This window comes from Syngnathus leptorhynchus, chromosome 11 (genome assembly GCF_054491065.1).
Source record: "Syngnathus leptorhynchus isolate UIUO chromosome 11, UIUO_Slep, whole genome shotgun sequence".
In the NCBI taxonomy this organism is placed as follows: Eukaryota; Metazoa; Chordata; class Actinopteri; order Syngnathiformes; family Syngnathidae; genus Syngnathus; species Syngnathus leptorhynchus.
In genome coordinates, this window is record NC_141205.1 from 10041672 (window position 1) to 10066373 (window position 24702).

The window sequence follows — 24702 nt, forward strand, 5'->3', positions numbered from 1 at the left end:
TGACTTAAAACATGGCCTATAAAATTACAACTCAGACCATCTAGCCCTACCAGGATGCTAGGTGCTAGACTCGACCCCGTAGTTCTCGTTGTTGATGATAAGGCCGATCACCGTTGCGTCATCTACAAACTTGAATATATGTTCTGTATTACCGTAGACTTGAACCTTTGGAAAACAATTATCACCTCAGTGAGTTGCGTCACAACTTCTTCAACTGTCTGGCTCATTCGCCAGCTGCACTACTCATCTGCACTGACCTTTATGTGTTTTGCCCCGAGCTCCTTCCTGTTACCCCCTGATGCATTCTTGAGTGTATGAGTGTCTGTTTACTGGTGTGACTGACCACCTTTGTGGGGAAAGCTCATGTGTGATGTAACCATTCTGTTTATGCCAGCGAGATAAGAAAACTTCTGGAAAATGGGGTGGGGAAACCGGGTGAATCATAGAACAAGAAATGGAACTTAATTGTGACCACAGAAAAGGTTTGGCTGTGATGAGGAAAAATGCGATTCATTTGCAATACATTCTATGAATTCTAGCTGTACATACTGAACGCCCCTAGGTGACAGTATTGCTCTTCAAACATCTTCCTGTTCTGTCTTCATTAGTCTTGTCAGGCTCAAATAAATGTTGCTTTTTGGTTTTTTTTGCATTTGCACTGCAAAAAAAAGAAAATAGACGACAGACATGTTGCATGACTTTAAGGCTGTAACAAATAATTATTTTGACAATCGATTAATGTAGTCGTTTAGTTTGTCTATTAATCAATGAATCAGATAAGAGTATGTTAATTTCCATTCGTTTATTAAAAATGTGACATTTTTTTTCAAATTATGATTCAGTTTAATAATTTGATCTGTCAAATAGACAAATACGTTGAACTTTATTTTCCAAAATAAAAACATTTTTTTCAGAATTTGAAAGTTGGGGATTACGCGTGTGTGAGTGTGTGTGTGTGTGTGTGTGTGTGTGTGTGGGGGGGGGGGGGGGCAGAAGATGGAAAAGTAATGCGTCTGAGGCCGAATGAAGTGGTGTTATTTTGAAAGGTACAGCCGGAAATTAGTCTGCACAATTCGGACACCTTAACCACCGACCGTCGTTCCCAGGGTTCAGTGAGAGCCGTTTTGCCCCACCCCACCTCTTCAACGCTATCTATCTCAACGTGCAATTCTCCGAGAAAAAAAAAAGTGGGCACAAATAACGCGGAGCGACGCCGCCGAGGAACAATTAGATGTCTAAATATGCCAGCGGTCTCCGGCAACAGGCATACAGGCAAATAAGCAGTCCCCCCCACCTCGGCTGTAAAAAAAACAACGAGAACCACCTTCCCTCCAAAAAAGCCGTCTACGATCGGATGAGGGCTTGAAAACACGGCGGTAGGTTCCATGTCTGGTGCACATGTAACCACCGTCCAGCAACGGGGGACTACGAGCCGCCGAGGGAGCTTGACAAGCGGGGGAAAGCCATCCGTAAAACACCTGGACGTCGAGCTGCATTCAAGGACACACAGCTGCCTAAAGAATTGAGAGGAGAGGGAGGGGGGGGGGGGGGAATAAAAAACACCGATGTGAGGAGAAACGCACATTAACGTGACGGGGGAGAGGAGAGCAAGGAAAAAGGACGGCGGAGAAAGGGGCCTTTTTCAGAGAGGGGTCTTCTTTTATATTGACGCCGAGAGGATCTAAAAAAAAAAAAAAAAATAATACAACAAAACGGGAATTTATCGACGGCGACACGCTCCAGTGAAGCCCCAAGAGGAAAATTGAACATAACGTACAATGCTCGTCTACCCTCTCCAAAACAAGGATTGAGCCAAGATGATTTGTCCGGAAAATTAAGGCAAAATCGATAGGGAAAGTGGTGCTTGTGTCTCTACATCCATGTCAATTTCACATCCTCTCGTAGCAGTGTTGATGACTTCATTGCGGATTCACAGTGGAAACACGGCGCTGCTGTCCTGACTCTTGTTGCCAGTAAATAGCCACATCCATCCATCCATCCTTTCCCATAGATGCCTCCCGTTGTGAGCCGGGTCTTCCACTCTTGGGCCCGTCTCGGAATTTAGGATTCATTTTCCCTTACCCTACCTTTATCCACCCTGTCTCCCCCTTGGGATTTTTTTTTTGTAGTTTTTTTTTTTTTCTTGGGTGCGGGAGGGAAGATGGTCTGTCTCGGCAATAGCAAGACAGAAGACCAACGCAACGAGGAGAAGGCCCAGAGGGAAGCCAACAAGAAAATTGAGAAGCAGCTCCAGAAAGACAAACAGATATACCGGGCCACACACCGGCTTCTACTACTAGGTGAGCTTTTCTCATCAAATGTGCTCCTTTGTGTGTTCTTGTGTAGGTGTTGATACAAATGTGGTCGCTGTGACCCGGCCAGCGGTGGAGAACTTCCAGGCCTATATGCTGCTTTGACATCATGGATCATCAACCCCAAACCTTTATTTATCAAGAGTCACTCGCCATCACAGAGGAATGCATTCTTCATCGTATATCATGATCTTCCAATCCGAAGATGCCGTCCCACTAATCCTCTCGGACTGCAGGCAAATTAGGGTTACTTTTGGGATTAGCCGAGTCCTGTTTGTCCTAATCTGAAATTGATCCAGGATTTGGGCGTCTGACATTAACTAATAACTGGACTACCTAGCAAAGAGTCCGTAAAGCCCCGAACCCACTGAACAATTGGGAGTTTTTTTTCCAAGGAAGTGAATGTTGCCTTCTCGTCAGGCTTCGTTCATGTTTGCAAAATGTTCGCCCACTGTTTGCCTGTACTTTTCTTGAGGCAAGGAAATTTGGAACATGGTCAAAATTGTCAATACTACAAGTGAGGCGGAAAGGCACCTGTATGTAACCGGGATTATTTAGCGTCTCTAAGAGAAGTAGTTGGCCTTCCACCCACCCCCCCTTTTTCTTTGGTGCATTCCAGAACTGTAAAAAAGTGGAGGATGTAGATATAGACAGACAGATAGATACCTTATTTATCCTTTGAGGGAATTAAATAGAAAAAGATACAAACCATAGAAGTGTGGCACATGCTCAAGACTGAGGTCAATGCAACCTGAGAAAGGACTGAATTATTTCATTTTATCATTGTAATTTATTATTTTGCACAGAAACAAGACCGTGACAATTTCGAGCCACTCCCGCAAATATTGTGACATCCTTTGTGATCAATTATTCCCCCCCCCCATCAATGTCATCTGGGGGCCAAAATCTAAGTTTGGCCTGTGGGCTTTAGGTTGCTGACTACTGGTCTCGATCTTTAAGTTAATTTTACATTCTCCTGCTATTGACTTTTATGGTCCTCTTTCTGTTTCCAGGAGCCGGAGAATCCGGGAAGAGCACCATAGTCAAGCAGATGCGAATATTGCACGTCAATGGTTTCAATGCAGAGTAAGTTGCACTCACTAATACTTTGATTTTTCATTTCATCCACAGGCACCTGCTTGTATCTTGCGTGACTTTTTATTCTTCCCCCCCAAAAATTGCACAGAAGACAAACATGTGATTTAAATTCTTACTTGACATTATCAGCAAAGCAAGTCTATTTTCAGTGTATAGCAGGTGAAGGTTTTTACTCCAGAAAATTCTATGTGCCTTTCAAATAGGACTGGCCAATTCAGGAAAAATATTGCCATTTAATATTCAATTACTTTCTTAAGGTCTTCTTTACCAGTTTGTTTTTCCAACTACAAGGAATAAATGATTCTGGACAGATAGTCCACTGATTTGGACTGCTAAAGTAGGTGAACAGGCATGGCCGTGATAATAACAGAAATGCTATTTTGCTTTTTACAAGCACGGGGAACATCGGCGTGATTTTGAAGTTATTTCAAGGTTGAATCATAACAGCTGCCTCAAGACAGGAACTTAGATAGACAACGGATTTTGCGGTACAAGAAGTTTTGCAAAGCATCCTCATAAAACACATAACTGTGATGTTATCTTATGTGATGACACAAACCTTATGTAACATTTGCCTGGTATAAAATAAGTCATTCTTGCTTGTCTTCAAGACAGCATCATAGCTAAGTCTAAATGTTAGTTCGCGTGACCTGAGAAGAAAGATCGTTTTGTTTGCGCTTTAACACAAACACCGCTCATCTTCATCTTGTGAAGTCAAACTTGAAACGGCGTCGATTCAGCGGCACCAAAAGTCACATTTTATTCTATTTTTAATCGGCGATTTCCTCGAAAGCCTTGTCATGCGCCCGTCCTCACAACGCTACAACACCCAACTTTTTTTGCTTTGCGGCAGATCTGTGTTGAAATTTACTGCTGCTGCCATCTTTAATTCGCTGCTAAAACTTGGAAACACAGGACGCACCTTTTGACCGTAATTATCGATCACTAGTGCAGGAAGCTAACGAAGAAGTTTTAACAGTGCTCCACAAAGCGAAAAACAAAAATGGCTGATGCCAGTCACGGAAGTCGGTCAGAACCGTTTCTAATTGAGTCGGGAATAGGAAGAAAATGATTTTGTTTGATTGGAGATGATGATCAGGACATTCTTTTGTTTTGTTCACAGGGAGAAAAAGCAGAAAATACACGATATTAAAAACAACATTAAAGAAGCCATAGAGGTAAGATAGGCACTTTTAAACCATGACTTTGTTTAGTAATTTCTGTCTAAAGATCATCTCTGCCGCCCCAACCAGACCATCGTGTCCGCCATGAGTACACTCACGCCACCCTGCCAGCTTGCCTGCCCTGCTAACCAGCCGCGTATCGACTACGTCCTCCACCAAATGAACCAGAAGGATTTCGAATTTTCGCCGGTAAGCACAACTAAAGCAAGGCTGCAGCAAAACCCCAAATTGGGACAAATCGGAACGTTTTTTTCCCCCACCTTTCCATAAATATGAAATGGAATGATAGCCAATTAGAAAGCAACCTGAAATCTGAAAATGGTTCTTAATAGCGCTGTTGACGTGCAGATAGTTGGCCAGGTGTGTGCAGGTGAGTCAATCGGCAATCCCCCTGAGTGACGCCCTCATTAGCAGGCGCCGGAGGAGGCTGTCTATTGAATGAGCTTCTCACCTGAGAGCGCCTAATATCGCCAGTTGTCTGTAATGACCCCAAATGGGACTCAGCGAGCGTCGCTCTGACACTCTGAGCGCCAACGAACACGTGCTGTCTTGTTTATGATTTGTGTGGGGTTACTTAAAAGGGACGTACCAGATTAGTTGATCTGTAAACCCGTGTTGGCCTGTTAATCCTGCCTCCATTCTGATGTTAATCCCGCTTTACGCCACCCGGATTGCGGCGTGTAATCTGGTTATGATGGGTGGGCTTCGTTAGAAAAAAACTGAAATTTGATATAAAATATGAGATGATTTCTTGCAAAAAGTTTGATGTGACTTTTATTATGTAGGTTTCCTGGATTTGGGTTCTATCACTGAAATTCTGCGTTACAATGATCCAATTGATGCTAAAGATTTAAAAAAAAAAAAAAAAAAGACTTCCAAAATGCAAATAAAATCAGACACAGAAGAAATATATGTGCTGGCCACTGTACACAAAGTAAAGGAGAACCAATATTACCCAACCTAGTTTACCTCTAAATTTATTACATAGCAATTTAAAAAAAAAAAAAAACTAAAATGTACCGATAACACGCAGCGATGCATCTTCACCAGCTTGACGTATCCATTCCAGGTAGGAGCCACTTTATCAAGCTCCATTTCCTGCTCTATGGTTATAATTACATTTGTCCTCTTTGCTGCCAATGGTAATTTTCTATGGTTGCATCACGCGCAAAAAAAAAAGAAGGAAAATACAGTTTATGATTTGCCAATTCATGCATCATGATGGTTTTGTTATACTTTTGAGGCATGTTTTTTTTTTACCCCTCATAAACAGTTGATTGGACCACAGGTGGTGCTGTTAAAGTTGTTTGAACAGAAGTGCATTTAAATGACTCATACTTGTTCTAATGAGCATAGTTTCCGTTGCTACTGGAAGTTTGTGTGTAAGCAAAGGGGAAGACGATGCTGTGTGGTTTTCTGATGATGGCTCTCAACCGGAACGCTAACAATAATGCTATATGACGCTTCAATTTGTGATCAGTCAAATTTATTGTGGAGAGAGCTTGAAAAGGAGCATTTTTTTAAAATGGACTTTTTCCACATTCATCTGATTGGTCCTGCGTTTCTTGTTACCACACTCTGTCTCTCGACCCCCCCCCCCCCTTCTCGCAAGGCCCGAGGGCCGGCTGGAAACCAGTTGAACTGGTTGACTCTGCTTTTACGCGAGGGAGGAACGTTACGATAAAATCCACAGCAGCGTTTAGACATTTTTTTTTTTTTACATATATATAAATGTTTCTTCATAAATGAATGGATGAAAATACATTCTTTTAAAAACAACAGGACATCCTGTGATGTTCACTTTGGGCTCCACCACCAGGCATTGAGTACTAGCTCAGTTACTGAAATTATTGAGGTGGAAATCAGCAAAAAAAAAAAAAAAATGACAGCAAAACATGCTAATAATAGCATGCCAAATAATTTTAGCCAGAAATGCCATATACAATGTCATTAAGTCGTCTTTAAGTGGAAGTTGAAGTATATTTTGGGATGTAGATTTCGAGATGTCTCCCTTAGCTGCTTCAGGCGATTGCTTTGCTGTTGTTGTGCTACATGTGGCAGAGGCGGAGTGCCTGCCTGACTTTGGAGAAGTTTTACCCGAGAAGCCTCGTCTCGACAGTACACGGAGGCAAATTCTGCCAGACTTGCAAAAAAAAAAAAAAAAAAATGCCTTCGACCACTGAAAATGGCTTAATTGTGCTCCCCCCACATTGTACGTGAGCATCTGAAGATCATAGCGAGGAGATAGGCCCTCGCGCAGTGACAGCCGAGCTTTGTGTCAGCACAAAGCTCTCGGTTTCTTCATGAACCCAATGAACTGTTCTGTTTCTTGCCGCTGCCAGAGCCCCGCTCCTCTCCCGTTCGCTGGCGACTCCGATGGACGCAGCCTCTGTCTAATCAGTCTTAATGTGGGCGGGGCCATACAATGTCAACCCCACGCTTGCAGTCATTTTCACCTCATTGATCCAGACCCTCTTTTTTTTTTTCCCCAGGAGTTTTATGACCACTCAAAGATCCTCTGGCAGGACGATGGCGTGCGGGCCTGCTGGGAAAGGTCCAATGAATATCAACTCATCGACTGTGCGCAGTAGTAAGTTTCGCAAGTTCCTCTCCACCTACGCACTGCCAAGTGTTTGGCTGCCTGCTTTGCGTAAGCGTGAAGTCAAGGTTCATTCGTGCGGCCGTGAGTTCGGTGCCACCTTGACTATGATAGACTGTGTGTTTGGACTCGTTTGTACGAACGGAAAGGTGAAAAGTATTTATCAACATTGGACTCGTTTCCACTAAGGAGTACAAGTTCAGTTTGCCAAATTTAGTTCAGGTAAACCCGTACCAGGCTTGCATTTTCACTAGGGTTGGTAAAATCTGAAGTGATTTTTTCTTTTTTTTTTTGCCTAATCAGGGCAAAATTTAGAGGTGGGCATTCATTAATTTCAGTCACCGCTGGCTCTAAAACAGCTTAGATTATGAAAATGATGACTTAACAGGATTATATGGTGCACTCTCACAAGTTCAGATCTGATGGCGTCTGAAAACTCTTCAGTTGTATTACTTGTTATACTTTGGAATTGTAAAATTGAACTATGTTGCTAACCAAAACAGCAGTCTCTCCAGAGGCATGTAAACAGTCTTTGGGATGAATCAAAGCGCAGAGGCTTAGTTGAATGTGCAAGCATCGAAGATAATCTCGTGCTATGTCATGACAGCGTCTTTGATGGTGATTTGCGTTCCAGTCGACTTAACAGAAGAGGGTTAATAGTGCCTTTGGTCCGGGGGCTATTTTCAGCGCAGGTTTTGAGGAAAAGTTATTTACAGAAGCAGCAGCAGCAGCTCGACTGAGGATCATCTCCACAGTTGGTGTTAATTTTAATACAGCTACTTGTCATCTGGAGAGGTCAGCCAATGTGTCAGTGTGGTGCACATCGCCATGGTTACACTGCGATGCATCCTGGGAACGCTTAGATGCTTATTTTTTGGGGTGTCCTCGTGTTCCTCATACGTCGCTGCCATCCGGTGCCATTAGCTTCTAGTGTCAAACTGAAGCTAACCTAATTTTCAGGGTGTCGTCATAGCTAGCTAGCCCGCTACACGTCACTAATGAGGATAAACACCATAGAAAATCGATGACCTTACGTAACCGCTTTCTGGAATGATCGTAACTTAGACGCGACACTTCACTCTCATTTTTGATCATTCTATAATTTGAAGACGTATTGCACAAGCGGAGTATCGCAGTCACAGTTGTGCTTGTTATTAGCCATGTTTCCGCTGTGCGCTGCCCATGAGAGCATGGGCGGGGTCACATGAAGCACATTGAGGGCGGAGGCTCACAGTGTACACGCGCAAGGTTGCCAATTTCCGTTCCTCTTGTGTGTTTTAGCACGTCCTTGTCTGCGTTGCACGGCCACACATGTTTATCCGAAAAGACTGTCAATGAAAAAGATTTATGTCCACATCCTCGCATGCGATTACCTCCACCAAGGAGTTGTTTTGAACACTGTTTCTAAATTGGAGCTGGAATCAAGTAAAATATAGTAGAGAGGAAACACGAAGCCGTGAATATTAAATTCAAGGACGTACCGTATTGCCTCGATGCGGCAATGTGTTTGTAAAATACAAATGATATTGAAAGAATGTAATCATTAGCTCATATCTCAAGTCGACTCACTCGTATTTCAAGCCATCACTGAATTTCAATGTACAAATGCGCTCTGATTTCAACTTCCTGCTTCCTTGAACTCTTTTAGAACGCCTGTTTGGTTTGTTTTTTATTATTATTATGAAGATGTAATTTGTGCTACAATGGATAAGTGAAACAAAGTGCTCAATTTGTTCACTCCCCTCTTCTACCTCCTCTCCGTCATATGGATTGGATGTTGAGCTGGGTGGCCAGAGTGGAAGTGTGCTCCCCCACCCCACCCCACCCCACCCCTCCTCTGTACTTATGTAAACGGAGAAGCAGAGAGAACGAGCGAGGGGAGAGTTATTTTCAGCTCAGGCGGGTTTCGCGAGGAGAAAGACGGAGCGAGCGTGTCGGGAGAGGGACAACCTATGGGGAGAGATTTGTGTCAAAATTATTCACACAAATACATTTTTCAGATCCACAAATACATTCACAATTTTCACTTATTTGTTATCATTTGTAAATATTAAATTCTGCGCGTAAATGATCATATATGCGTTTGTGGATCAGCAGACACGCACATTTTGCCAATTAATTTCGGCTGGATTAAAGTGACTGTTATTTTTTATTTACTTTGCTTTCAAGTTTAACAATTGAGATGCATCAAGGCAGTCGAAATAGAAAAAAAAAACATATGGAATGGAAGATCTGCAGATCAGAATCAAGCCCCCTTCCAAATGTGGATAAAAATCCAATGGGTATCGGATATCTGCGCACAATCACACCGATCGTCATTCACCATAAATGCAAAGTCGACGTCCTTGAAATAAACCGATCGGTGACATAAAGACACCTTTGTCCACACAAATAAATTTGAGATGCGACCATCATTAAAGACCCCGCAGCCCCATTAACTAAGAACCGAGTGCCTCCGTTTCATCGGCGCTCATCCGATGCAATTGCAAATTTCTTCGTTATGATTACTTATCTTCCCTGTGCATGCCACAATTTATAGAACACCTCGGTGTGGTTTTCTAGATTTTTTAATTCAATCTATTATGATATGTTGATTGCACACAAACACGGCCACATTGAATGTGTCATTTTAAGCGTTAAGTGCAAAAAAAGGAAAATCTGATTTTGGCCATAAATAAGAATTTCAGGCTCTGGCTGTAATGTGGTATGTTGGCAAGGACAGAGGAAGGACTTGGCCTCCATCACCTAAACCAGGCCTTGTACTGTATATCCAGATATTCTGTTCTATTATCTTATCATCTGGCTTTTTCTCTGTGTATTCATTCAGCCAGCGTGAGTGGCTTTTGCCGCTTGCCTCCTTTCCATTCTCCTTTTCCTCCCCGCCGTTCCTCTTCTCGTCCCGTCTCTCCCTCTCGCTGGCCTCCCTCCAGTCGCACAAGATTTGGAGCCGATTGTCTATTTATAGCGTGTGGTTCTGTCGCCATGACAACCAAGCTGGAGGCCAGGGCGCCAGGGAGCTATTTTTGGAGCCGCGCTGTAATGTCAGACACAACCACCTCTCTATTTTCTTCACTTCTCTCGCTCGCTCGCTCTCTTTTGCTCTTCTGTCTCTCCCTCTCTTTTCGACACGCACCGGTGCTGTGCGTCGCGTGCATGCGTCACTCCCTGTTAAAAAACAGTTTATGGTTATTTTAGTTTCCGAAAACTTTGTCATAACTAAAACTAAAATAAAAAAATAAAAAAAAAGATATGCTTCACAAAATAAACTAAAACCCAAACTGTTTTCAAAAAAAGAAAACAAACTGAAACTATGTTTTATGTTTCCAAAACAAACTAAAATTAACTATAGTAATTGCGGAAATGGCCTTCGTTCTCGTGTTTGGCAACAACAATGGGTACAATATTTTGGATTTGGTGGTGGTAATAATGGTAATAGCCTTCATTTAACGTCGTCATGAAATCCAAAATATTGTATCCATTGCTTTTCTATTTTTCAAATGAACTTTGGTCATGATTAGTCACCGTTTTCAGATACCAGGTGATAACAGAACGTGACAAAGCAAGCCATGAACCAATATTAGTGTTTCCCTCCTTCCTTCGATGACGTAGTCAGGCTGATGTGTGAAAAAAGCCGCCCCCCCCCCCCCCCGCTGAAATTTGTCATGACGAACGCATTAAATCAATCGCGACTGAATTTTGCGGTACTTAGACATTGTGGGAGCTTAGCTTCTAATGCTAATTTGTCCATACATAAACATCTCCCACTTCCGAGCCAAGCGTGCATTCTTTATTTAAACTAGATCATTTGAGCACATAATTTTTTCTTGATTAGACTGTTCATTCGGTTATATACAGAAAAAATATTTTTGCAATTGAAGGAGTTTACATACAAGCCCATCAGGATGCTGTATCGTTTGTTTATGGCTGGTGATCAAATCCTTTTTTTTGGGGGGGAGCACTGTCGATAAACCAACGTAAATTGTTTGAGTTGTCTTCGTGTTCTGTCAAGTTTCTATTTAGCCAGTACGCCAGCCCGAAAGATAAAAGCTCAAGTACAACACTGAAAGCTAAAAATAAAAGCTACTCTATCCTGCCATGTAAATACGGTGGTTATTTTACGCTCTGTTACCGCAGCAGCCACAATTTTAATATTGCTATTAATAGGAAGGAGAGCTAAGAAAAGAAGAATATAGAGGTGTGTTTGTCCTATGTGTGCAGGCTGGGGATAAACAAGAATGCAGATGGAGCCTGGGTCGTGGAACGTGTCTTTTTTCCAGCTGCTTTTATCGTGTTTGTTCTTTGGTGGCAGCACAGTGCGCTAGCAGTTAGCATGTTTGCTTCACAGTCTGAGGTTCTGGCTTACAATGTGAACTTTATTCGTTGTTTGCAAGTTCTCTTTGGCTTCTTCATCACAAGTCGATTGAGAATTTTCCATCGATGTGAGTGTGAATCCAAGGTGTACCTCACTTGTCTTGCGAAAAGTTAGCTAAAATAGATTCAACCCAAACTCAACTCAAAAACCAAAATTCAACCCAACAAGTACAAACACTATGGAAAACGGATGGATGTTCTTCGGTGCAATGTCACAGTGTGGCGCAAGTATCCGGGCTCCCTCTAGTGGTAAACAAAGGCATCACTCAATTAAAATCCAGCACAATGCATTTGTTGAGTCTCGGTTGTACGTAACTTGAAAGTACGATACATTTGTAGTCACGCCTTTAGAACGGTTTATTTAAAAAAAAAAAAATTTAGATACAATCTTTATTGAACATTTGAAAACCACTACTCGTATGTGAGAGGGGGGAAAACTAGCCTAGCCTAACCTAGCATCACCCCCTCACTCCCCTTCTGCTTGTGTGCTACCTGCAACCCTCTTGTCACATTTCACCGTTGCCTGCCACATTCCCGCTTACCTCAGCGGGGGCTTGCATACCTGCCCCCAAAAACGCCGGTCATGACCTCTTTTCTTGGCTGGAAGAACAAAAAGCACCAGACCAGTAAGAGCCGCTCTGCTCGTAATAAAACAAAAAGTTAGTCTGGAGTTCCAGTATAGCCAAAGCTGGGCAGTGGGCACACACAAAAAGGAAACCTGCACAATTGCGTGTTTCCATCGACAGCTGTCTCTTGCCCACGGATGTATGTAATAATGCAGCATTCGAGGAAAGTGGGAAGTTTTACGACTTCCGACGATGAAAAGTGCACTAGAACACCTCTTTGAACTGGGAGGTCAGAGGTCACCTATCGATGCTGCTGCTAATAATATAATATATGGCGATATTGGGATTTTGACCCAGCCCTACTTGTGAACTCCAGTTTATTCTGTCTACTTTTTCTTAGCTCCTTTTTTTTTTTTTTTGTCAGCAGTATCTCTCCTGGCTAGCCCGATTCATGCATTTGCCATTGTCATCTTCTTTGAACAGCTGCCGCCTTGTCAAAGGATTTAACACACATTTGGTGGTTTGTTCCTGGGTAGGCGCCATTCTAAACTCATTGTAGGCGTGCATACCTACCCCAGGCACATAAAACACACACACACACACACACACTCACTACAGCGGCTCCATTGACTTTCCTCCTTGGTCTGACACAGTAATGCTGCTGGTGAGTCACAGCGGCTGCCTCTGATCTTCTCACTGAGAATTTCAACACACGCCCCCTGTTGGCCATCACGACATCTTGCTGTTTTCAACATGCACGTTGTGAAAAATCCGTTCTCTTTTTCGCAGTTTCCTAGACCGAGTGGATGTGGTCCGACAACACGACTACACGCCGACCGACCAGGTGAGATGGCCGTTAATATTTGCAGTTGTTAATTCAGACATGTAGCGATGGTTACGAGGTCGTGTGTATGTGCACTAAAATAGTTGATTGCGCCTTTAAATAATTACTATAAGTTGTGTTGAAGAGTTATTTTTCAAATCATCTTTTAACCATTTGAATGTGTCGTTATGGTTCAGGACCTGCTGAGATGCAGAGTGCTAACATCCGGCATCTTCGAGACAAGATTTCAAATCGACAAAGTCAATTTTCAGTAAGTACACGTTCGGGGGGGGAAAGAAAGTCAGGTCTACGAACACAAAGTTTGTTGCAAATGGAACAGGAAATGATGAAACGATTAAATGGAATTATCAAATCACTTTTGTTGAGAAAAAAAATCAACTTCTTCCCTTCTAGTATGTTCGACGTGGGTGGTCAGCGGGACGAGCGTCGAAAATGGATCCAGTGTTTTAACGGTAAGATTGTCGCTTCCTTTCGCCGCGATTCCACAGCCAAGGGGGCACTCGGTTTGTCATCGACCGGTTTCATTTCTGCGCTTCCAGATGTAACGGCTATCATTTTCGTGGTGGCCAGCAGCAGCTACAACATGGTGATTAGAGAGGACAATCAGACCAACAGACTGCAGGAGGCTCTCAATCTTTTTAAGAACATTTGGAACAACAGGTCTATAGTCTACGAATGCTCTTTGATCAGCCGCAAAGAAAAATTCACCTTGTTTGCCGTTTCCCCCTTCTCGGCAGGTGGCTACGGACCATCTCTGTCATCCTCTTCCTGAACAAACAGGACCTCCTCGCCGAGAAGGTCTTGGCAGGGAAGTCCAAGATTGAGGACTATTTTCCTGAATTTGCACGCTACACGACACCCGACGACGGTAAGAGGCGGAGTTAGAACGCCATCTTACACTTACTTACCTGAACTGTAAAATTCCTGTGCATTTATTTAATTTTAATTCAAAAAGGATTTTTTTTACACTACTCAAGGCCTACACCAAGTAAATAAACAACCCCAGTCACTATTTCTGGAAATTCACTAAACATGAATCCAAGTAGACTCCAGCGTTGCATAGTAACCATTGTTCAATTCCGAATGTTTATTTCCCTTTGATAGAGTAAACTAACTCATAAGGCTGTTAAGTAAGACCGGTGTCGAGTTGTCACCGGTGTTTAGCCAACAAGAACGATTGTCGCTTTATCGTCCAACAGCAATACCAGAGCCGGGCGAAGATCCGTGCGTCACCAAGGCAAAGTACTTCATACGGGATGAGTTTCTGGTATGTTCACACTTCAGGTTTTACCTGTTGGATGTTGCCTCGTTCACTTTCATTCTCTTTGCCTTGCCAGGGCTTTATTCGTTTGATTTAGTCATAAATAATCCGACTTTTGACAGTTTTCAATGTGTTAGTCTTATTATGAAACATGCATTTGGCCGGTGACTCAACAGTAACAGCAAAACGCTGCCATCTTCTGATTCGATTGATAATAGGAATGGAAAACATTGCTTTGCCGAATCTCGAAATGAGTTCGATTCTTGAACTGTTTAGGCAATGAAATGAAAACCAAAATTTGGACAGTTTTAACCAACTGTTTCTTTCACTTCATTTTCCTACCCGCAGAGGATCAGCACAGCCAGCGGGGACGGCCGCCATTACTGTTACCCCCACTTCACCTGCGCCGTGGACACGGAGAACATCCGGCGCGTCTTCAGCGACTGTCGCGACATCATCCAAAGGATGCACCTACGGCAGTACGAGCTCTTGTGATGATGGCGACTCCCGCAAGACCACTCGCTCACCGTCTCCTAGTTCTGATCCTCTTCCTTCCCAAGTACCATTAGCCCTGTCGGCATCCATAATTCAGCAGAGTCTGGATGCGGGAAGAAGACATAGGAACACAAAGACGGACACGTACACAAATCACTACACTTTTAATATCGCATAAAGACCTGAGCTAATAGTTCTGACTTTGCTTCTTCACTGCGTGCTGACCAACAATCAGGAGCCGGAGAAGATGAGAGAAACAGATGATTTGGGAGGAAGGAGGTGGACTGATAGGACTCTACAATTTTCATGGATGAAGGACAAGAGAAAAAAAAAAAGAAAATCCAAGATAAATATATACAGTATATATAGATATTTATATATGAGTGTATATAAATATGTATATATACATATGCAAAAATATTCTGTAGACATAAAAAAAAAAAAAAAAGATGGCCCCACCCACACCTCCTGCCTTCATCCACACATTTCCCCCTACCTTACCACCGCTCGCCTCTGGCTTCACGTGTTTTTCTGTTACTGCTGGACTATTATTCTTGTACAGACTGTAAAATGTATTATTTTGTACAACTATATGGAAGAAGACGACGATGATGACGACAAAGAAGAAAAATGACTTGTAGAAGATCCCTGTGCCTTGATCACGACTGTACGTGTGTAAAAAACAAAAACAAAAAAAGAGCTAATGTGTAAGTTATGTTTTCACTGCGCTGTACAGCTGGACGGCCGTGGCGGAGGCCTTTTTGTCTGTCGCTTTGTTTCTATTTTTTTCTCTCCCCTTACATTTGTTTGTTTGTTTTTTGTTTTACACCTTTGGTTTATATAATGCTATGGGGGGGGGGGGGGGGGCAGTCACGCCACTTTAATGCTGTGTAGTTACAAATACTGAACCTTAACAAGTTAATATATATAAAATGTCAGATTTTATATTTTATATATGTATATGTACACATCTTCCTTTTTGTGAGTGCTCACCAATTTTCCATTTTCTGCAGACATGGGTGCAGGGTTTTTTTTTTTTGGCTTTAATTTTTTGCAGGGGAGGGAGCTATACGATTGCAAAACATTTGCTTGTTTCTACATAAACCAAATTCTTTTTTTGCTTAAACAATAACAAGCTGTTTCCAATGTTTGATTTATTTTGACCAGGTCATTCACTGCAAACACACAAGACGGGATGCATCCAATGAACCTAAAACATGCTTGTGTCACGTCTATCCCAACAAATGTAGTTAGTAGGTTACACCAAGGATGAGTTACTATAGTCAGCTGCAGGTCACATGACAGTTTCTCATTATTACAGTCAATATTCTCATGTGAAACACTTTTAAGCTTTAAGTATGAAAAATAGTGAGTACTTTGGTAACTGAGCATGCCCTCTTTTCTTGTCCTGGAAAAAAACAATTACGGTGCTCACTGATTGGTAATAGGCAGTTTTTACTCTTATAGTTCCAGTTCACTAACACTTGTGGCTGCTAGATGGCAGTATTGCGCCCCTAAACCCAATAGACCACCGTCAAAACAATAGTAGAAGGAGAAAAAAGTCCCCACCTCCGGCTTTTCCATGCATTGGCGCGCTTAGCGTTTTGTGGCTGAGGTTCGCTGCTCCTCGGACAGCTGCTGGTGGACCAACTCGCTCCATTAGTGTTACTTGTAGTAGTTGAAGTAGCGGCCGTAGAGGGGAGAATCACAAAAGTGACACTACTCGTCGCCGGCATGAGTGCTGTTCGGTCGGGTTCGGTGGCCGGCCCGGTCCAACAGGGGCTAAAAGAGGCTCTCATGGAGACCCTGACGGCCATCCTGTCTCCGGTTCAAGAAGTGCGCGCCGCCGCCGAGGAACAGATTAAAGTGTTGGAAGTGACGGAGGGTAAGTCGCGGCCGATCGGAAGAGATACAACCGGACGGGCCCCTGGTGTTGTCCTTGGGTTAACGGCGTTGGGAGTGGGGAGGAGGGGATAGTAGGGGGGACAGACGCCACGCGCCATGCGGACAAGCTGTCTGCCTATTCGGCTAACTCATTAGCCGAGACTAGTCCAGTCTCCGTTGGCTAACACGGTAGCTACAAGTTAACCACGCTAACTCCGTTCATAGCTCTGATGGAAGCAACATTCTCTATTAGCTCATTGTCTTATTAGCAACAGGTCCTGAGATGTCAAAGAAAAGTGTGAAGTGAATTAGAGAAACAAGATCTTAACCAGTTTAACGGAGCATTCCTTTTAACGGCACGGTTGCCATGGAAACCACTCACTGTCACTCAGTCTGTCTGACAAGTTTTCCTGCAAAAGGTTCTCTCTATTGGGTGTGGACCCATGTCTCTTCCAATAGACCTTTTCAGCATGACGTCACACACACACTTCCGGGTGGCAGATGCTCAAGCAATCTTAACTGTCACTACTAGTCGACAAACCCATCCGTCTCATTCGACCAAGGCAGAGGTGCTTCTCTAACCGCTCTGGTTTGAATATGATGCGTCAGTCAACAAACTTACATGAAGTAAAAGGAAAGTGAATGGCAGCTGTGATAGAGATTACAACAGGTAAGTTGATTCAGTAATAGATGCGGTGAAAACTCAGATGTAATTGATGTGATCATTGAGGGAGTAGCTTATTAAATCAGATCAGGGTTCACTTCACAAGATTTATCCTCTTCGCACACGGGTTCTGCTCGATTCATTTTGATTGTCTCACGTTAAGGCCGAGCCAAAACAGCAGCCTCAACAAAACAATTGTCACTTGAAAAGGGCGGTTACAGTAACGGGGGCTCACAGCATTTTGCATGGGTCCATTGTCTGCGACTTTCATGTTAGTTGGGACGGCATTTGAAGTGGACCCTCTCGGCGGGCCCCCCCACTTGTCAGCAGGAACATTGTCCACCCCCAGACTCATGTCCCTTTGGGATGAAAGCCGCTGTTATGATCTTGGACTCTCACAATAATAACCATCAAGGTGTAATTTGCCATTTTAATCAAATATGTATGTTGCAATTACTTGCATTTAAAAAAAATAATAATAATAATTTTTTTATTCATTTTTAAGTTTTTACCAAGCAGATGCTTTTGTGGATACGCTTATTACTAAACACTGCGAGTGTTAGGTGACAATATCATCTACAAACAAACACGTTCCTATTCCTGCATATTTTTTCGAAATGTTTTTGGGCATCTCATTTTTTATAGATGCATGAATATTTAAAAAAATTGTGTACTTTGTATTCTTTTTATTTCCCTCATTTAGAGTTTGGCGTCCACCTGGCAGAACTCACCGTCGACCCTCAAGGAGCGCTCGCCATCCGCCAAGTGAGTTAGCGTGTCTACACTTTTTCAGCGGCATGTTAGCTCCTGACCGTGCAACCTTTCTCACCTCATTTCGCAGTTAGCGTCAGTCATCCTGAAACAGTATGTTGAAACTCACTGGTGCTCCCACTCGGAGAAGTTCCGCCCCCCCGAAACCACCGACCAGGTACCGACTAGATCCCCCTTTCGTGCCCGTACGAGTCAATAGCCCACTCTTAAATCCTTCTCCCCTTGCCTCTGTAGGCCAAAGCGGCCATCAGGAGTTTGCTGCCGAGTGGTTTGCGCGAATCCATCAGCAAGGTGCGCTCCAGCGTGGCGTACGCCGTGTCCGGCATCGCCCACTGGGACTGGCCTGAGGCCTGGCCGCAGCTCTTTACCCTACTCATGGAAATGTTGGTCAGCGGCGACGTCAGTGCCGTGCACGGGGCCATGAGGGTCCTAACAGGTATGCTCACAAGAAAGATCACACAGCACTTACAGAAAAGTACCACATATATTATTTAAGAAAATTACATATTTTTTGTATTTGTGTTGTTGTGCGTCTCCAGAATTCACTCGGGAAGTGACGGACACACAAATGCCGCTGGTGGCTCCCGTCATCTTACCTGAGATGTACAAGATCTTCACCATGGCTGAGGTAACCACACGCTTTGCCGTTCCACCACAAATCTAACTGTCTTCGTGCGTGAATGAATTTGTCTTGGTATTTTTTTCTGTGACAGGTGTACAGCATTCGTACCCGTTCCAGAGCCGTGGAGATCTTCACCACCTGTGCCAACCTCATTTGTGCGATTGAGGAGCTTGAAAAGGCGAGGGCACATTCAGAATTAGAAAATAATTTGCACTATTACCTAAAAAAACAGCCAACAATGTTTTGCTTGTGTGCTCTCAGGGTGCAGCCAAAGCCTTGATCTTTCCCGTCGTGCAGCAGTTCACAGAAGCATTTGTGCAAGCCCTGCAGATGCCAGACGGACCCTCGTCAGACAGCGGCCTGAAGATGGAGGTCCTCAAGGTAAAAAAAATAATAATACACGGGGCGGTTGCAAATAGAGCCATGAACTTGTTAACGTGTTGTCAGTGATGCAAACCACGAGCTCGACATCTTCTCACAGGCAATAACGGCATTGGTTCAGAACTTCCCAAAGCCCATGGTGTCTTCCATGCAGCAGATTTTGCCCATCGTTTGGAATACACTCACTGAAAGTGCAGCTTTATATCCTTTTTGAACAGATTTGTGGGAGAATAGTTTGCTTGGTAAATGGAAAATCACAATAAATTGCTTAAATTAATTATCGGACCCCAAAAGAAATTTGCTTATGTTGGAGTTGACATTGCTCTTTTGTCTCTCTCGCCCTCTTCTGCGAGTGTAAGTTCTCACTCCTACCCTCGCTGCTCAGCCGAGAAGATGGCCGGTGACAGAGAGTTTTATCTCTTATTGAAACCTTGACTCTTTTTTTTTTAAACCACGGTAAACTGTCAAACTGGCCCATGCCTACAATAGCAACAGTTGAGAACCATTGATGGAGAAAACGTTTAATTGCTATTCTATAACAAACGAGATTTGAAGTTTCTTCATCTGCTAAAGATTCCTTAACTAACATGCCCACTTATGTCAGAACGGAAGTCAACTACACAGAGGAAGTGGACGATCCTATTGACTCAGACGGTGAGACTGACCACAAAGCGTAATATCCTCCAGAACACTTTCTCATGGGCTGTTGCCGACTATTGCAGGTGAAGTGTTGGGCTTTGAAAATTTAGTCTTCAGCATCTTTGATTTCGTGCACACGCTGATGGAGAAGAACAAGTTTAAGAGCACGGTGAAGAAGGCACTGCCCGAGCTCATCTATTACATCATCCTCTACATGCAAATGACTGAGGACCAGGTGAGACGTGACGTGTGGAGCCACGCGCGTCTTTGTTGTCGCTCGGTACTGATTGCTTTGCCTTCACTCAGATCAAAGTGTGGTCATCCAACCCTCACCAGTTTGTGGAGGACGAGGACGACGACACTCTGTCCTACACCGTTAGGATCTCTGCTCAGGACCTGCTGCTGGTGGGATGAAACGGCCAGCACTCTTCATAAATAATGGGAACCCGTGTGTGAATTCAAACCTCGTCCGCAGGCCGTCGCTGCCGAGTTCCAGAATGAGAGCGCCGCGGCGTTGGCGGCGGCAGCCACCAGACACCTTCAGGAGGCGGAGCAAGCCAAAAACAGCGGCAATCAGCATTGGTAAGGCTCTTTTGTCTGGGATGATGTTTTTAATCGGCGTGCATGTGAAGTTTTGTTTACGTAGGATCCCGATAGTGAAAAAGTTGACCGGGTGTTCTCGTTTGCCTATACAGGTGGAAGATCCACGAGGCTTGCATGCTAGCGCTCGGCTCGGTCAAAAGCATCATCACAGAGAATGTGAAAAACGGCCGCATCCAATTCGACATGCACGGCTTTTTAGCCGGTGTCGTCTTGGCTGACCTCAACTTGGCAGGTGAGTCTGACTGACTGACCATCATTTTTTTGGCTTGAGAAAACCATCTTCCCATTCTCTTTCCTGTTTTCCTCTCAACCAGCGGTGTCGCCATTCCTCCTCGGTCGTGCTCTGTGGGCGGCCAGTCGCTTCACCGCTGCCATGTCGCCCGAGCTCATCCAGCAGTTCCTGCAGGCCACGGTGAGCGGTCTCCATGAAAGCCAACCGCCATCAGTGCGCGTATCTTCAGTCAGGGCCATCTGGGGGTGAGTGCCGTGCAGTGGTTTTGTCTTTGCACAATTACACTCTGATATTCAGAGCCACATCAAAATCGGGCCACTTAATGAATCAAATGTATTACTTCTCCTCCAGGTATTGTGACCAGCTGAAGCTATCCGAGAACACGCATATCCTGCAGCCTTACCTTCCCAGCATCCTGGAAGGGCTGGTCCAGCTAGCAACGCAGTTCAACTCCGAGGTACTGGCGCTGGTCATGGAGACGCTGTGCATTGTGTGCACCTTTGACCCGGCCTTCACCACCAGCGCAGAGAATAAAATCTGTCCCCTCACCATCGCCGTATTCCTCAAGTACAGCAATGGTGAGCCTCCTCACACATGGTACCTCACATGGTTAAAGAAATGAAGTGGAAAACAGAATGACTGCTACACGTGTACACAGTATTTCATTTTGCTGTGCTCAGACCCGGTGGTGGCGTCCCTGGCTCAGGGCATCTTCAAGGAACTGTCTCAGATCGAAGGCTGTCAGGGACCCATGCAGATACGCCTCATCCCCACGTTGGTCAGCATCATGCAGGCTCCCGCCGACAAAATCCCGACTGGACTCTGTGCTGTAAGTTTCCGGAGTGTTCCTTTGATTGAAACTTTCAGCAAGTCAAATTTATTGAGATGGCACATTTATACACAAGGTAACTAAATGTGCTCTGTCACACAATCTAAAATTCAAATCCAAAGCAAAGGGAACAAAAGTTGCTGCTCAAAATGACGAAAAATCTCACTTATGGATTTTTTTTTTTTTTTGGGGGGGGGGATATATTTCAAACGCTTCTTTGACTTGTATTGTGGTGTACGTTACAGACGGCTATTGACACCCTGACGACGGTCGTGCGCAACACCAAGCCGCCTCTTTCCGAGATGCTGGTTTGCCAGGCATTCCCAGTAATGGCCCAGTGCACTTTACGCACCGACGACAACACCGTCATGCAGGTAAACAAAGCGAGATTTTCCAACCTGGCAATTTATCGGACCCGTGCCAGCAAAATGGCTTCTTTGTTTCTTCAGAACGGAGGCGAGTGTTTGCGGGCGTACGTCTCGGTCGCCTTGGAGCAAATAGCGCAGTGGCGTGACGACCAGGGCAACAGCGGCGTGTGGTACGTCATGCAAGTGGTCAACCTGCTGCTGGACCCCAGGACTTCGGAGTTTACGGCCATATTCGTCGGAAGGCTGGTGTCCACGCTCATCTCCCGCGCCGGCACGCAACTCGGCGAGCAGCTGGACCAGATCCTGCGAGCCATCCTGAGCAAGATGCAGCAAGCCGAGACTCTGAGTGTCATGCAGGTAAGCGAATGCAGAATTTTAACCCCCCTTAAAAAAAAAAAAGAATGGCATTGATGAACGCTTTCTCCTTGGTCTTCCTCTGGCTCTCTCCGTAGTCTCTTATTATGGTCTTTGCCCACCTGGTTCACTCCCAACTGGAGCCCCTATTGGACTTCCTCTGCAGCTTACCCGGCCCCACGGGAAAACCCGCTCTGGAGTTCGTCATGACCGAGTGGATGAGCAGGCAGCACCTCTTCTATGGACAGTACGAGGGGAAAGTCAGGTCAGGACTACTCTCACGCTTACACTGTGCAACCTTCAAAGACAGTTGGCCCAAAACCTGGCAGCTCAACTTCCAGTTTTGGAAGAAAAACAAAAATGCCCGATAAATCAAAGCAAAACTAAGAGTTCAACTCCAAAGCAGCAGGATCAGCAAATGTAATCTTTTTCTTCCGGAACAAGGACTGTGCCCGCCGCCAGCGATATTGATGTCGGTTATGTTGTGTTTTCTGCAGTACGGTGGCTCTTTGTAAACTGCTGCAGTACAGCCTCAACTCAGACGACAAGCGTCTCCAGGACATCATGGTGAAGGGCGAAGAGATCTACAACCCCGCAGAAGGCATTCGCACTCGCTCCAAGACGGCTAAAAGTAAGACATTAAACCATGCAAAAAAAAAAAAAAAAAAAGGTTGGCTTTGAAGCGAGAGGCTTGTTCTTGATCAATTGCTTTGACTGCTCCCCGGCAGACCCGGAGCGCTGGACCAACATTCCTTTGCTGGTGAAAATTTTTAAACTGATCATCAATGAGCTGTCGACCGTCGTGGAGGCTAACGCTAGCCGTGCCAACCCAGCCGACTGGACCCAAGGTGACCGGCGAGACTCGGGGTTGTTGTTGACGCTGACGTTGGTTCAATCCAGCCTATGTCACCATTTTTGTGTTTGGGTTTAGACTCCAACAGCATGTGTGAGGAGGAGGAGGAGGATGAAGATGACGAGGAGGATGAAGAAGGGCTGGCAGGGCAGCTGATATCAGACCTCATTTCCTCCAACAAATATGGTACACACACATACATTGTCCTGGGAATGTATTTCCTTAATGACTGTGTCTTGTACGTACACCATTGTGTCTTTCAGATGATGACTATTATGACGATGAGGACGACAACGATCCCGATGCCTTAAATGATCCCTTAGATCAGATTGATCTGCAGGTACATCCAAAAGCATTGAAGCTTGTGTTTGGTCCCACTTGTCATTGCGTATCTCCAAAAGTCAGTTGGCCTTCAAAATGTGTTTGAGGCACAGTGATCCATATTTCAAAAATGAGGTTTTGACACAATGAAAACCAGAACGATGCTAGAAACACCATGTTGGTTTACAGCTGTGATTAATGTACATCACACTACTCGGACGAACAACAATCCACCATTTAGTGTCCAGTATTTTTCAACCATGAACACTAGCATAGTAACTGTTACTATGATATATACATAATGAAATTTTTGAATACTTAATACGCTTCCTGTTTTTCCGCCTAGGCATACCTGACCGACTTCCTGACCCAGTTTGCTCATCAGCCGTGCTACAGCATGTTCTCAGGCCACCTCAATAACAATGAGAGACAAACGCTGCAGTCTATAGGTCTCTAGCCCCTGCTGATTTCTTCACGTCTAACCTTTTCCCGCTTTCCTCTCCTCTGTCGTCTCATCATTGACGCTCACAGCGTCAATCGCCCTGGGAAAAAGAATGACGATCACATACCGACGGCAGAGTGAAAAGATGGAAGCTCACTTCCCTCTACACACTTGTAAAAAGGACTCTGTGACACGCAAGAGACTAAACGTGAGGCTCAAATGGGAGGTCAAGGCTTTCACGGTGGGCCAGGTGAACTGTGACAGATGAACTGCTTGCCAAGTTCAGTGTATAATGCTTTCTGTTTTTATTTGTGAAGAAATACACAGACAGAATCTCCTCCACCTAACAAAAGAGGTTCTTTATGATTGGAGGCCTTATTCTCCCAGGAAATAGTGACTGTTTCTTATCATGCAATGTAAAGCTCTTAGTGCACTCATGTCTCTGCATAACTGTGACATTTTTGTCACTGTTTCCATGGTGATTATCAGACTTTTTGTTTCCTTGTGCCCACACAAATGCGGGTATTAAAGAAATATTTCTAAATAAAAGTCTGAAAGTTTTTTCCAGGTTTATATTTCATTTTCAAATGCTATAAATATGCATGTGTTTTTTTTTTTTTCCACACTGTTGCATAACAGTAAGGGCAAAAGAAAGCAGCTGATGACAGTTTTATTGGATGTTTGATCTGGTTGGGCAAACGTGGAACAAATATTATAATTTTGGTTGTAAATCCTACTGTTTGAGAATGTAAATCTCCTAAATCCTCACTCAACATAATTATATGTCCCACATCGAAATTCTAGACTGCCTTGCGCTCACTGCCCGTTCACATTGGACAAACGTTTGTATTTATTGACGTTTGAAGGAAAAGCACCAATTAAAATGTCCATAACATTTTTAAAGAATAATAAAATACAGAAATTTTGACATCAGTGTTTCGTCACTATATTAAACCATCCCTGGATTGAAAACCTCGTTGTATTATGAATAACGAAATTTCCGACATTT

General features: G+C 44.1%; 2 protein-coding genes across 2 annotated transcripts; both read left to right on the forward strand.

The window, feature by feature from the left end:
- The first annotated feature begins 1049 nt into the window (after window positions 1–1049).
- On the forward strand, window positions 1050–15849 carry LOC147049455 (guanine nucleotide-binding protein G(s) subunit alpha-like). Its single transcript, XM_085923233.1, has 12 exons — window positions 1050–2300; window positions 3326–3398; window positions 4534–4588; window positions 4664–4783; window positions 7087–7184; window positions 12920–12974; window positions 13151–13224; window positions 13368–13426; window positions 13514–13634; window positions 13712–13842; window positions 14174–14241; window positions 14584–15849. The coding sequence occupies exons 1-12, from the start codon at window positions 2162–2164 to the stop codon at window positions 14728–14730; spliced, it is 1140 nt and encodes a 379-aa protein (XP_085779359.1). The 5' UTR covers window positions 1050–2161; the 3' UTR covers window positions 14731–15849.
- A 398-nt stretch (window positions 15850–16247) lies between these two features.
- On the forward strand, window positions 16248–24621 carry ipo9 (importin 9). The gene is made up of 24 exons (XM_085923232.1): window positions 16248–16615; window positions 17982–18043; window positions 18120–18206; window positions 18284–18485; window positions 18589–18677; window positions 18763–18849; window positions 18933–19052; window positions 19153–19253; window positions 19648–19706; window positions 19775–19926; window positions 19998–20096; window positions 20167–20273; window positions 20387–20526; window positions 20609–20771; window positions 20878–21104; window positions 21207–21355; window positions 21601–21729; window positions 21805–22080; window positions 22176–22342; window positions 22575–22708; window positions 22806–22925; window positions 23009–23116; window positions 23194–23270; window positions 23598–24621. Exons 1-24 carry the CDS (start codon window positions 16465–16467, stop codon window positions 23706–23708), a joined length of 3117 nt encoding a protein of 1038 aa, XP_085779358.1. The 5' UTR covers window positions 16248–16464; the 3' UTR covers window positions 23709–24621.
- Window positions 24622–24702: the final 81 nt, after the last annotated feature.